The following is a 14279-nucleotide window of genomic DNA, read 5'->3' as shown; positions in this document are numbered from 1 at the left end:
CGGAAAGAAGAGAGAGAACATGCAAATGTGACACCAAAAAGCACCTACAATCAATCTGGAAATCGCCTAACTATGAGATGAGAGTACTACCCACTACACCACCATGACACATCATGAATGTCAATCCATAATACTAATACTCATAGGAAACTGCAGCCAACTGATATTGGACAAAAGGCAGGGTACGATGCATCACAGGGGAAAAAAAGAAAAGAAAACACACCCTATGCAGAGGAATAACATGCAAACACAAAAAGGCCCTGAGCCTGGAATTGAACCAGACATAATCTCACTGCGAGGCAGAAATACCACCTACGACATGTGAAAACCGTCTTACAATGCAAACTCAACAGCTGGATGATCCAAATCACCGCAGTTTGTTTGCATTTACGATCAGAATGACAGAATTTGACCTTCTGTCATTTTCAGGGTGTTTCCTAATCAACCACTGTGAAAGAAAGATTTGATTTGCATGTAATCACAAGGTAGAATCCCTCACTTTGAGTGAGTCTGCATATAAACTGAATTCCCTTTGAACATGCATCCAAGTTGGATCAAATCCAGCAACAGGAAAGATTTCTATCTTTCTTCCACTCGTGAAGCAGGGATGCAGATACATCTACTCTTCCATTGCTTTATCTAGAGTAAGAAAAGATAGTGTTCCACATCTTTCTAGCAGCAACTGTTGAACATATTGTCACAAGTCTTCCACAAAGTCCGATGATCTTGTGTTAATCCTGGATACAGGCACTCGTTCGAGCCACCAAGTCCAAATAAAGAAATTGGATCAGCCGAACGAAGAGCAGAGGGGTGAACGCAATTACAGCTAAAAGAGGAGAATCGGTGAATGAGCTCCTTTTAATTTCTCTGCGGCTTCAATTGGACTCAAATGTACAAATTGCTGCCAAAGCTTTGTGAAACACTGCAGGAAGAAAGAAATGTGAGCTAATCCAAAACACCGCACTCCAGACAATTTTCCTGAAGATTCAAGGATGCTTCTATTTCAATAAAATACATCCCACTTCTTCCCTGTGTCTCTTAAATGCTTCTTGAATTCATTTAGCAGCGGGGCATCTGTGTTCTGATATTTATTGCCAAACAATGCACCTCTCCTGCTCTATAATATACAAAACACGAGCTTTAATGAGCTTAGAATGAAGTTATAATAACAGTAGAGCTTATTTATGGGTTTGTTTGTTTTTGGTTTATCCTGTACAACCTGTAGTGAAAATCTGCAAATGAGGACAAACTTTGCAAACAGATGACAAAAGGATTCAGACAAGTCAGGTCCTGGTGATCACACTACAGCAGTTGGTTTGACAGAAAAGATTTCAAATTTATGTTTTTTTTTAGTCATAATGAACTCTTTGATTTGTTGCATTTTTTTTGGGGGGGGGGGGGGGGGGGGGTATGGTGATGCCTTTATAAGCTGCCATCTCTTTTTGTCCATTTCCTTGTCATTTCTAATTTTGCTGTAAAGGTTCCATGTGTACAATTCAAACCATCCCTCTGTTGCCTTGGAAGCAAGTCAATACACCATCTAATGGTGCAAACATGCACTGCAAGACTGAACAGGCTGGGGGAAGTTGGAAAATTGATTGATTTTAGTCGGTACATTAAGAAAATTGTCTTTAAGAAGACATCAGGAATGCTGTTTTGCCTGATTTTCATGATTGCTGCATTTTCACTTGCCGGGTAAACAGACCCTAAATCGGACCAGTTGAACTACGACTACATGGCAAAACATGTTGCAATTTGTGTGCTCTGCTGTGGATTTTCTTTTAAATCTTTATGTTGCAAATTCGTTCATAAAAACTTTATAACAACAGCACTTTTTTTTTTTTTTGCTAATAAATACTTATTTTTGGGAACATCATGTTGCATTCTTTAACTCTACTCAAGTCAAATGAAGCAAAATAGGCCAACAGGAGTAAACAAAACCTACAGTACATGTGGTCAAACTGCCTATATCTCAGTATATATATATATTGAGGGATTCAAACATACTGCAGAGATTTAACCTCCTTTGAAGGTCCTTTGGCTCATGTCTGCTGTCACGCATTCAAGAATCCTTTAGCTGCAGATTACAGTGAAGGGATGAACGGCCTCGTGGACTTCAAGCATCACCATCGGGACGGTCTCCTTATCTGGAGCCAGATGTTGTCAGTCTATTAAAGGAGGATAACTGAGGCGCGCGGTCAGATCCTCATCCGCAGGCCTCCGGCTAGGAAACTTTGTATTGCAGCAATTTACACCGCTGTTCCAGTCTTAAAAGATTCAACCTTTGCATTTGTATTGATATGGCACAAATTTAGTTTAAGATGTATGAACGTCTGTGTGAAAGATTGTGTGCATCACAATCCATATTGTTTGTTGCATCATGTCCTTGCACACTTGGGTAAACAGATTGGCATGGCCAAAACAAAATGTGTGTGTTTGAAATGCAATTTACACATGCGTGTACCTACAAGGACTCTCAGTTATTCACTTACATGTAGTAGCTCACTGTTAACTTTCAAAAAAAGCTGTGAAATACAAAATAATTATGGGTTAACTTAAAATTAACCCACTGAAAATGAGAACAAAGAAATAGAATTAATGATGGTATTGTTATGTTATGCTATTTAGAGCTTTCTTCGGTTGTTTTCTTCTCTTGTTGGTTTTGTTGTTTTGAATTGTCATTTGTACATATTCTACATTATTTGAAGAATTTATAGGATGGGTATAAAGAAGCCACTGCTTTCAGGTTATTCCTTTTCTTGGTCATTTAAAGTTAAAAGTGAACAGTATTTGTTGGCGTTTGTGTTTTCAATGTGTTGAATTCTGACCAAACATAAACCATGTCCCTGTTCTAACCACCTCAGAGGCACCTCACAGTCTTTAGAGGAGAATTTTACTACTCAGTTCACTGCAACAAACATTAGTCTGTACCTCGGGGTTTAGAGCAGGGGGTCTGCGACCTGCAGCTCTGGAGCTACATGTGGCTCTTTAGTCGCTCTGTAGCGGCTCCCTGCAGCTTTCACAGAATCAATTGCACATAAACACTTTTATTCTATTTTCATTGTATTTCTGCACCAGTCCTCCTTTCAACAGGTCTTTTGCCTTGCTGTATAAGGTGACAAAAGTGACATTTGAATTGGTGAATGTTGTGGTATGGTTCATTCTAAATGGACGGATTCACAATGCTGATTTATTTATTAGAGGGAGAAACAACACAAAGGTTACGCTGAAAGATACAAACCACTATCAACAGCTAGATAAAAGTAAAGAGCAAAAAATAAATGCAAAACAAAAAAATGGTAGGATGGCCCACGATAACAGCGTAAAAGAACCGAACAACCAGGCAGCCAGGGCTCAGTTGTAAAGTGGTCGTCTCTCAATTGGACAGGTCAAGGTTCAATTCCCTATCTCTACCTGTCCACATGTCAAAGTGTCCTTGAAACAATTTGAGGCTTAGTGCCTTGTTCAAGGCTTGAATGGATGTATTGAGCTCCTTATGGCAGCCACCTCCCTTGGTGTGTGAATGTGTATGTGAATGGGTGAACGTGATTAATAGTCTAAAGTGCTTTGGGGGCTGTCCGAGTGGTGGAAAAGAGATATATGAGTGAAATCCATTCACCATTTAAAAATGTGAAACAGCTCAAATATCTTGTAATCCATTGGTAGAGCAAGTTGTTGTCCAATCACAAGCTTTTGACCGGTGCATATGTTTAAATATCCAAGTTGCTCCTAACGGTGTACAAATTGCAAATACATTGCATGACAGCCATCACCATTGGTTTTTGAGTGAATGGGTGACTGTGACAGACATGTGACAGACTGTTTTACCTTAGCCATGTGGCTAAGGTAAAAGAGCTAAAGAAGCAATAATAGATGAACCATTCCAAAATGTAGTTTTGAAACTTTGTAAACATAACCTCAGGTGCAATATTTGAATGTAAATGTAATAAACAGTAAATCCAACTTCAAGACTTCATATATGATATGTTGTATAATAAAGGTTAAACATGTTTTGTGCCTTCCAGACCAATCTTATTTGGTCAAATAGGCCATAACGAGACCTGAGGGGTTTCTTTCTGGTATCTGCAGGTCCTATCTTGCTCTTATATATAAAATCTTTGTTCACTACTGCAGTGTTAGTAATCAGTGATATGGAGGCTGTAGAGGACACAGTGTGTGGACCAATATCATGGAGCAAGACAATAGTGACCACGCAGTCTCTGTGTGGGGCCAAAACAACACAGAATTATGAAAGGAGAGAAGCAAGATTCACTTAAAAAAGACACAAAAATAATGCAACCTGGTTAAATAACCATTCGTACTTGTGTATTTTCGGGAAAAGATGAGGAAAAGATCCACATCTAAAGCATAAATTGGAGATTTTCACACTTAAATTTGAGATATAGTGGATATGGTTAACTTACGAGTCCATTAGCCTTTGAAAATGAGAAGTGGAGGTGAGAATAAAGCAGTTTACAAGTCTCAGTGAATGAATCTCAAGCGGTTTTACGCACGAACAAATCTTGTTACGCATTCAGATCCGCTTGAAAAAATCTAAGAATTCTCTCACAAATGTCATTGAAACATAAAACGCACATATAAATTTCAATCTGCATACAGGAACGGAGCATGTTAAGATTATTTAGCTTGTTTTATTTCCACAGATTACTCATGTGCGTGCGTTTCCACAGCCGGTGGAAATGTTTCTAAATGCCACAACTCGGCGAAATAAACCAAACTATGAGTTAAATTCAGCTCTCATCTTCCAAAATGACCAAATACACGAGCATAAAGTGTATTTTCTTTCACTCTCTCCAAGCTGAAGGTGTGCAGAAGACGGACTGCGCGCTCCATTTACCCACCTTGACCGCAAAACGTCGCCCACAGGTAAACTCCAACCAATACACATCCGGAGCGCTTCCGAGGCTCCATGTCCGCGGCTGAGCAGAACTCCAACTGCAGCCGGCTGGAGGTGTCAAACTTGGGGATAGAAGCGCACCTCTGTCAGACCGCTGCGGCGGCTCTCTGAGGAGGATGGAGGAGACGCACACACGCACAGGGACGTCTGTCTCCCCGCGTGCAGGTCGTCTATCACCTCAGGAGTCACTCTGGATGCAGATTCCGTCCTGTCTGCGCTCAGTTGGATGTTTTTATCACAGACACGCGCGTTTCCTGTCGCGCCAGGACGCAGCGGTGATGACAGCCACCTGTCCGCTGCTGCCGCTGCGCAACGCCGTTAACTTCCCCAAGAAACGTCCCCTCCAGTCCTTTCAGTCATTTCAGTGTCATCCCCAGCTGCTCTGTACTGGATGGTGACGAACGCACCGCGCGTAATCCCCAACATGTCCCGCCCACTCTACTCTGTGAAACTTCTCAAAAAAGCTTGTTTATTTATTTTTATTTGTTCATTATCTATCCATCTGTATTTTACACACTTCATTCAGCTCAAGGTTGAGGGAAATTACAGCCAATCCCACTTAACTAGGTCCTTGATGTGAAGACAGACAACAGTACAAACTCATATTTATGAGAGATTTCAGGTCACCAATCAACCTCAAAGCACGTTTTTTGGACCATAGTGCACAGGAAGACAAAACAAACTCCACTCAGAAGAACTTGGCCCAAATCTGAACACACAATCAGTGCTAACCACTACACACTACTGTGCGTTTAAATATTACTGTTACTGGGACAGAACCTCAACTACACGTGACAATCAAAATCTCAATCCAAAGCATAAAGTTTGGAATTTTTTTTTACTTCATATTGATAAATCCATTCATGCATCCTCATTGATTGATACTGAGATTGGTGTCAAGATTACTTTGACTGGGTTAATTACATTTCGCTGTTGCAAAGCTGCTGCCTGTCTCTCTGTGTTACTCCTGAACACACTGAACTCAAACTTATGAAAGTAGAAGCGTCTCAATAATCCTGAACTCAGTGCTGCTGACAGCAACATGGAAAATGCCTCAAAGTAACGTTAAATTAGTATTTCCTGCATTATCAGCATTCCTGACACTCCGGGGGCGGCCATTGTTGTTATTGTCCATCTACTTCTGCACGTACAGAACTGTTTTGGCCGTGGTGCACATGCGCAGTAGCAGCGTTTGTGAAAACTTTCATTTTCAGTGGCTCCAAGCACCGTTGCTGTGTAAACAGACACCCAAAATGTTATACAAATTTTCACCTGAAAACGTTGTTATGTAAACAGTGCCTGAGTGTGTCACGATTGGCTTCAGCTCAGAGGACAATTGAAGGTCAATCTCCACCATCTTGATCGACTTTTAACCTCCAAAGTGTGACTGAAGCTCAAGTTCACTCAAGGTCATAAAGACATCAGATACTAAAGTTGCAGTGCAGGGTATTACAAAGGAATAAAACATCTAATCTATTTAAGCCTAACATGTTTCAGTCCAGGTAAGTATCTAATATTTCAGGACAGTTTTTAAATCGGGTGTCTGGTATCACACTTATGATGCATACCGGGCTTCTTTGTTGGTTCAGCGTGCACAGCAGAGATACAGGAAACAATGCTTTCATGCTTCCTTTTGCAGTCCAGATGAAATATTTCTATGCTTCTCCCTCTATCAGCCAAATGCAACACATTCATTTTAACAGTTTTTTTTTTTTTCGGAGAGCATATGGTTTATCATGGGTCTTAAAAACGAGCATCAGCTAAAATACACATCTGGCATCAGGTGAGGTAAACAAGCGTCGCTCTTTATGAGATTAAATCCTTAAGCTGTAATAAAGGTGCCTCATCCAGCCCACACAGAAGCTTCTCCGAGTCATGTCACGTCAGTACAGCCAAATTATGGAGCTTCATCAAGACGAGTTAAGTTGTTTTCTGAGTTCATGCAAAGTCACAGCAACAGTAACTCAAAGTATAACAACTTCTTAACACAGGTGAAAATAAATTTGTTCTCCGGTATAGTTTGGGAAACAGGAAGTGTTATAAATACAACTTAACTGTAAAATCAGCCATCTTAGCTACTTCTACACAAGAACAAAAACATTTTTAGGTGTTCTGGACAGTAAATATTACATTGTTGAAAAACCTGTACATTTTCCTGTTAAACCAGCAGTGTGAAACACATTTTAGTTCAGGGGCCACATGGAGCATAATTTCATCTTGTGTGGCATAATAACCTTTAAATTTAAACTCGAAAATGTTTCTTTGTTGTGGGGCAGTTTATGTGATGAAAATGTTTATATATTCTCAAAAACCAAACAATCACTACAGAAAATGACCGCAATCTAAATTTAAATGATATTCTCGGGGGCAAAATACAGTCAAATGTCCCAAACTCTTCTTTGATAGCTGTTGCATTATGCATGTGTCTATAAACTCACCCTGACATCATGGCTTTGGGGCTAGTTTTATAGCATCAAGGTAGCTTGCGTTCATGTTAATATGGATCTCAGTGTTGCATTGTGTCTGCTACTCTTAAAAATTTGTTAAAAAAAAAAAATTTCATTTGAAAACCGTTAATTTTTTTTGTGGTTTGGCCGGATTGGAGCCTCTTGCGGGCCAGTTTTGGCACACGAGCTTTATGTTTGATACGTCTGCGTTCAATGGTCCCACATCTGTGAGGAACATGCATCTCCTTATTTGTATTTAAAAGAAATAAAGATGATAACAGCTGGCCTGTTTGACATAATATTTCATACCATCACTAAATTATGAGGCTTTTTTTTTGCAGCAGTGGTGCAGTTGATAGAAGTTAGATGAACACAACTGCATGTTAGCATGCACCGCTGAGTGCATCATTAATCAGCCCGGCAGCCGACCAGGCAGGTGAAATGTGGTGCGTGTCTCCGATTGTTGAAGCATCTTGCGTCACATAATTACCTCCGATAAGACATTTGCCTGAGCTTCGTTTTCTTGCTTGTCTGCAGGGGGGGAACAATGACTCTGGGGCACGCAGGCAGGCAGCGCACCTTCCACCAGCGTGACACGCGATGAAGAGCTGTTGTCAGATTACATGTGTGCACATGTGTACCAGGAAGCCTCCGTTGGCCTCATTAGTCTGATAGTTGGTGTGATGCGCTCATGGTTCGTTTCCTCATCCGCAAGCTAGCTGACTCTCCGTTAACGTGACAACGTTTCAAGTGAAAATGAATCATTTTCGTTTTCTGAAAAGTTTCTTGTTTACATGACATTGTTGTAAAAAACGATGTCTGTTTACACGACAATAGCAGAAATGCTGAAAACAATGTAGTGAGGCTGTCGAGCCACGAGTGGGCGCTGCAGCAGCGTTTCCGCCATCTACCCAAAGACGGAGTGCAAACATTTTCCTAAAGTTCCACTTTAGAAGCTGTTTTTAAAAACTTGTGTTTTCAGTGCCTCCGGGCACCATTGTGGTGTAAACAGACACCAAAAAAATGCAACCGAACTTTTGCATTTTCACTTCCGTTGCCACGGAAACGGGCCCTTATTAATGCCGCCCCAACCTTTTGTGCTTTGTGTTCTTCCCTCACACCTTGATCGAGTCTTCCTCTGACTCACACTTTCTCTAGTTTTGTCACTGTTGCCCACTCCCCATCTGCCACATCCTCTCCGTCCCTGTTGAAACCTTTTCTCTCCCTCGCTGCTTCCTCTCGCCTGTACGCACTCTCCAGGCTCTGCCTGCGAGCATTAGACACAGTGCTGTCCTCAGAACATTCGGAGCGCCTGCAGCGTTTTCTCTTGCACTCACCATCTATCACTCGCACTCTCCTATTTTCCTCAATGTGTGAATCCCCCCCCCCCCTCCCCCTCTTTGTGTCTCCCTCTGGCTTCAGTCTGGACACAGTGTTGTACATGTATGTCGTCTGCCATCAGCTCACATTAAATAAATGTCCTTTTGGCTCGACCTGCAGGGACTGGGGGTTGGTACTCAAAGTGTGTCTCTTTTCCTTGGTTTTATTTATGGCACAGTCCTCTATGTGTGTTTTCTATTCTCCTCAAACTTACTACACACATTAACATATTGTGCAGTAGCCTCAAGCAAACAATATGTATATATATACTGTGTATATATGTATCAAAACATGTAAACCTCCCATGTAAAATCATGAAGCATAAGGCTGGACATGTGATTTATGCCATGGCAGCGCTGCTCGAGTGTGCGGCTCTCTGGCCTGCAGCTTCACTTTCCTAATTCAGCCTCACGACTTTCACATTTTCAATTATCAGATGAACCTGCCAACTAATTTATTTCTCAACAGCAAGTAAAATCTCAGCAAATCTTCACCCTAACCTGCTGTTAGCAACTATAGACAGAGGATTATTGAGCAGCTAAAGAATGAGATCATTAACGACGGGGAGCTGAGCGAAGCTACAAGAACTGGTAAATGAATGATGATGGTTAATACTTTTTATCATTGTGTGCATAGTCGTATTATTGCAGTGTTGTTGTGACACATTAAGTGAACTGTCAACACTTGGCCATTTTAATGACAGATTGACTCCAGGACTTCAGCTGAGGTTACGTGGGAGGGAGATGCTCTATGCATAAATCGGTGATTTCTAAATGTGAATAACAATCTCTAAACACAATGTTGCCAGATCATGACTTCTAAAGTAGAACAAACCGTTCAGTCAATCGTGATCTATTTGCATTAAGCGCACACCGAGGTTCATCAGTATTTATTTTGCGGAGCATTTTCTGGCCACTCAGGTAATGTGAGTCCAACAGCCACCTTTTCGTTTCAGTTGTGCTATGGACTCCTCGGGGAAATCTCCAGTTTGTTTTGATGTAAGTAGAGCCGATTCTGCTTTCCACAGTTTTTTTTCCCCAGGAGCACAGCTCCAAACGTTTAATATTGTTGTGACACGGTGAATATACATTAAATCAAGCTTCCTAAATTGCAAAGAGAAGCTTTGCAAAGTGGAGGTGTTTCTGTGTAGAACTCTATTGATTTATGCAAGAATAACGCGTTAACATGCATGATGTGCTTTTCCTGAATGCAGCATTTCAATTTGACCTTTACTGTATCTACCATTTACCTTGGTGTTATCTCAGCCTCTCAGATCGTTTTTCTTTTCTTTCTTGGCTCGTTTATCACAATTGCTCACCTCCATTCAAACAGCAGAGTTGGCAATTCTGTATTAAAGCAGTAGTATTGATAACACATGGAAAGGAGACTTTAAAAAGGTTAAAAAAAGAAAGTGCAAAAATAACTTCTTTACTTTAGTTAAAGTAAAACAAAAAGTCGTATTTGATTGATGCACAAACCTTTTTATTTTGTCGTGGTGTGAAGGTGATATGCACAAGCCCACACTATTATTGTAATATTATAATCTAGATGTACAGATCATGATACAACATCAGAGAGAGAATAAACCTGCTTTAGATCCTGTTGGGAAGGTGTATATTAGTTTCCATGTTCTCCCTGTGTTGATATTGGAAGATAACTTCAATGAAACAATATGAGTCCATAGAGAATTGATGAAAACTGTCAGTCATGAACGAAGCAATATTCCTTCAAACTCTACTCACCCTCTGTGTTCTCAATCTGAACTTCTCCCATCTGGAAGAAAACTCTGAAGGTGCACGACAAACTGTCTCTATCATTTGTCCAAACCCTCCATCAAACTGTCAAAAAGTTAAAAGAACTACTGCGATAGTGCAATGTGCAATGAACACTCAGACACTTTAGCACCAATCCTGCACTTCAAACTCTCTCTGTGCGACTGTTTTGTGAGGAATTGTTCTTCCAATGACCGTTGTTTAATCCTGTGATGGTGTCATGGTAGTTTTATCTTGTTTTTGTTTCGTCTTGTTCGGCAAAGCAATCAAATGTAGCCTCATCCCCAGGGGATGATAAAATTTACTCCATCCATCCATCCATCCATCCATCCATCCATCCATCCATCCATCCATCCATCCATCCATCCATTCTTCTTTCTTCACTTCTTTCTAGCTTAAAGTATCATAGATAAATGACTGTATGTGTTGGAGCAGATCTTCAGATGTATGCAGATGACACAGTCATACACGTGTCGTGGTGACATTGCAAATCTGCTGAGAGTTTCCATACCGCTGCCATGTCATTCCACAAAAATCATTACTTTAACATGAACTGTGTTGCTCAGCAACAGAAATCCACGTGTGAAATCTAAACAATAGCTGAACAGGTCTCAGAGGTGAATGGAATTCTAATGAGGAAACACATCAGCCTCTTCTGTCTGTAGAGAAAATGTGTGGATTTCTCTACCTTCAGATCTCAAACCCGATTCTGATTCACATCATTTGGGGTTTTTTTTTGGAAGAGAAATCAAATCTTTAAACATAATTTATTTGGTGCTTCCTTTTATATGGTCACAATAGAAATCTTGTATTGTTCTGTATTACCCTTCTTTTTTTTTTTCTTGAGGTTTTTGTGTCTTGATCATTTCAGAAGAAAAAGGTCAGGTTCAAACTACATTTGCCTTGAGAGGAAAGATCACACCTCAAGAGGCACGCACACACTCACGCACGCACGCACTTCGTATTCTGCTGACAGCGGTAACACAGGTGACTCATCTTATTGCTTCGGTCCCTGGCAGTGCATTTGGTAAGCGGATGCATCATCGGGTCTGTCCCTGAACTTGCGATCAGGGCCAGGAAGCCAGCCTGTAATTTCTCCGTGATGTACAGCCTAGACTGCCCGATTAAAGATGCATGTGAGGCTGACCTTGTGGGGAATGTGTGTTTCAGCCTTTTCGTCCAGATATGCTTCAGTTCACTGCAGCGATAACAGATGTGAAGCAGAAAATTGAGTCTTTCTATATGCCTGGAAATGTCCCCAGAGTGCTTTTCAATCACTCCTTCCACAGAGCTGCCGGGATTGTATGTAACAGGAAACTGCTATACCTCTTTCAAGTGATGGCAAAATAAAAGAGGACCCTTAAACTGTATGAGTACTGTTCAGAAGTATCATTTATTATGCTTTATTGCACAAACATATTGAAGGTAAACATGATTCTTTTGTTATAGCAGCGAATATCATCTAAATTGATTCTTACAAAATATGATAGAGCAGAGTTTGACTAATATTGCTTTCTTTGTGTCATTGTTTTCACAGGTAATTAGAGGTAGAATGTTTAAATTGGAGTACCTCGGGGTTCCGTTCTTCGTCCACTTCTTTTTATTTTCTTAAATTTTTTTGTATTATATTTCATAATGCTCAAAATCAATATCAAGTCAACAGTGCACACCAAACAACCAAATATGTTTCACCACACAGACCGTGAATAGTTACAGCAGAAGAATATAATTATATTGCATGTCAGAAAAGGAGTGGGAAGAAGTATGACTAATAAATCCCACACCTTCTAAATAATATATAATTTGCTTTAGCTTCCAGTTTTTTATTAATGAGTTAGAACTATTATATTAAGACAAATTATCTGATGAAACGGTATCAATAAATCACGTCTATATTTTTTAAGATAATCAATTATATGTAATGTGGAACATATATAATAAAGTAATATCCTGATTATGGGAGAACATTATTAAAAATATGAAAAGTAAATACTGACACATTTATTCGGTCACAAAAGTCAAATAATAAAATTTTTGGTCTTCATCAATATGTGATATTTGACTAACCTAAATTACTTTAAATGTATATATATATATATATATATATATATATATATATAATTTCCATGCATAGAAATGTGTTCACACATGTAGAGATATACACCATATAGGCACATATGTTCACATTCCATCTTTATATTGTTTAGAAATCATTCCTTTATATCTTTTTTTGAACTGTTTTATGTTTGGAGATCTCTTGAGGTCCACATTCAGACTGGTCCTATAACTATATTTGCCCCTGAGATAATATATGACTTTCTCTTAATGGATCATCAATATTTCTTGGAAGCAGGTTGTTTTTTGCTTTTCATGTTATTTCTGCTGTTTATAATTCTACTAGAGCTAAGCATTGTTAGTGTTTTTGACTTTCAAAATAATAAATGTGTCTGATCCCGATATTAATAATTATTATTGTTTTGTTTTGTTTTTTTGTAGGGTAACTAAAATATTACCTTCCAGTATTATAGATAAATGATAATATTCCCTTTGGGCAGACTTTTTAGTATCCACATGATGCAGTCGTACATATCATTTTGGAGATTGAACATCCCATAATTAAATCTGAGGTCATCCATTATTACAGTACTGAATGGACATAAGATGCTCAGTTTATGAGCCATACATTCAAATGCTTGATCACAATTAGGCACTCTGGTAATGAGGATGTCTTTTTTGTGACTCTAACAATCTTTAAAGTCTCCCGTCCCTGGAGTCCAGATTGGTAGATTTCTGTGCTTTACCCTGACTAAAGCAAATTAATACATTGTCTATCAAAGTAAATCCGCACAGACACGCATATAATTCATAGTTCAAGTACAGAACAAAGTTGTAAACTCTGTTTGCATGACGTTTCAAGTAGAAAATCATAGTTTTACAGCCAGAGCGTTCCACCTGCGGCTCTGAGCACTGTTGTCATGTAAACAAGCACCCAAAACGCAACAAAAGTTTAGCATCTTCAATTGAAATTGTTGCCATGTAAACGAGCTCAAAATGATGATGCAAGTATTAAGGACTGATAATAATTGATGTTCCTTCTTGTACTATTTTGTACTTTTAAATTATGAACCCCCCCCAGCATTATTTAGAGAAAGGAAGTACATGAAGTGGGTTTTCGCTGCAAAAAAGAAGATTCCCCTTCAAAATATTTTGCTGTTCTCACATGTGACTATGGATTTTTCTCCATTGAAATGCCTGAAAGCTGGTTTACTTGAGTGATTTCCTGAGGGCTTCGAACCTGCCACCATGTTTTTGTCTCGCACGCACTCACGCACACACCTACTTGTCTGCTTGAGTCAGATCTGTTGCTGAATAATAGAAGAGAGGCTTGAGGTCAGACTGCTGAAGTAGCTGGAAAACAGGGGAGGGACGTTCACTTAAGCAGGCCAGCCATTTTTAATAAGTCAGAGAAGAAACTCATGTCTTCCTGAAACTAGGCCAAAGCACACAGCACCATGATCTCACCAGGGAATGCTACTCGTAACTTAGATTTGGTGGGTGACAACAAAAGCCCGAAGGAGAGTTGAACATTTTTTAGGTTCAAATATGAAACTCAACCAGCTGCAAAAGTAAGTCATGGGTGGAATTAATGAGCCACTGACTCTTCTTGTAATTACTCCTGATGAGTTTGGCCTCAAGCAAAGCAGACCACTCAGGGAAATTAGGCTACAAGAGGCTGATGTGATGATGACGTCCTGCACCTCA

The 14279-nt window shown here is 39.8% G+C and overlaps 1 protein-coding gene across 1 annotated transcript in view; it reads right to left on the bottom strand.

The window, feature by feature from the left end:
• The window catches only part of LOC308110413 (neuronal acetylcholine receptor subunit alpha-7-like), a 56937-nt gene extending 51633 nt beyond the window's left edge, over positions 1–5304 (bottom strand). Inside the window, exon 1 of the mRNA XM_080464675.1 lies at positions 4863–5304. Coding sequence (XP_080320801.1) covers positions 4863–4932 — 70 coding nt within the window. The 5' untranslated portion in view covers positions 4933–5304. The remainder of the gene's footprint in view (positions 1–4862) is intronic.
• Between the last annotated feature and the right edge of the window lie 8975 nt (positions 5305–14279).

This window comes from Lipophrys pholis (genome assembly GCF_963383615.2).
Source record: "Lipophrys pholis genome assembly, chromosome: 5".
Classification (NCBI taxonomy): Eukaryota; Metazoa; Chordata; class Actinopteri; order Blenniiformes; family Blenniidae; genus Lipophrys; species Lipophrys pholis.
Note: the sequence above shows the minus strand (reverse complement) of the source record. Positions and strands in the feature narration are given on the sequence as shown.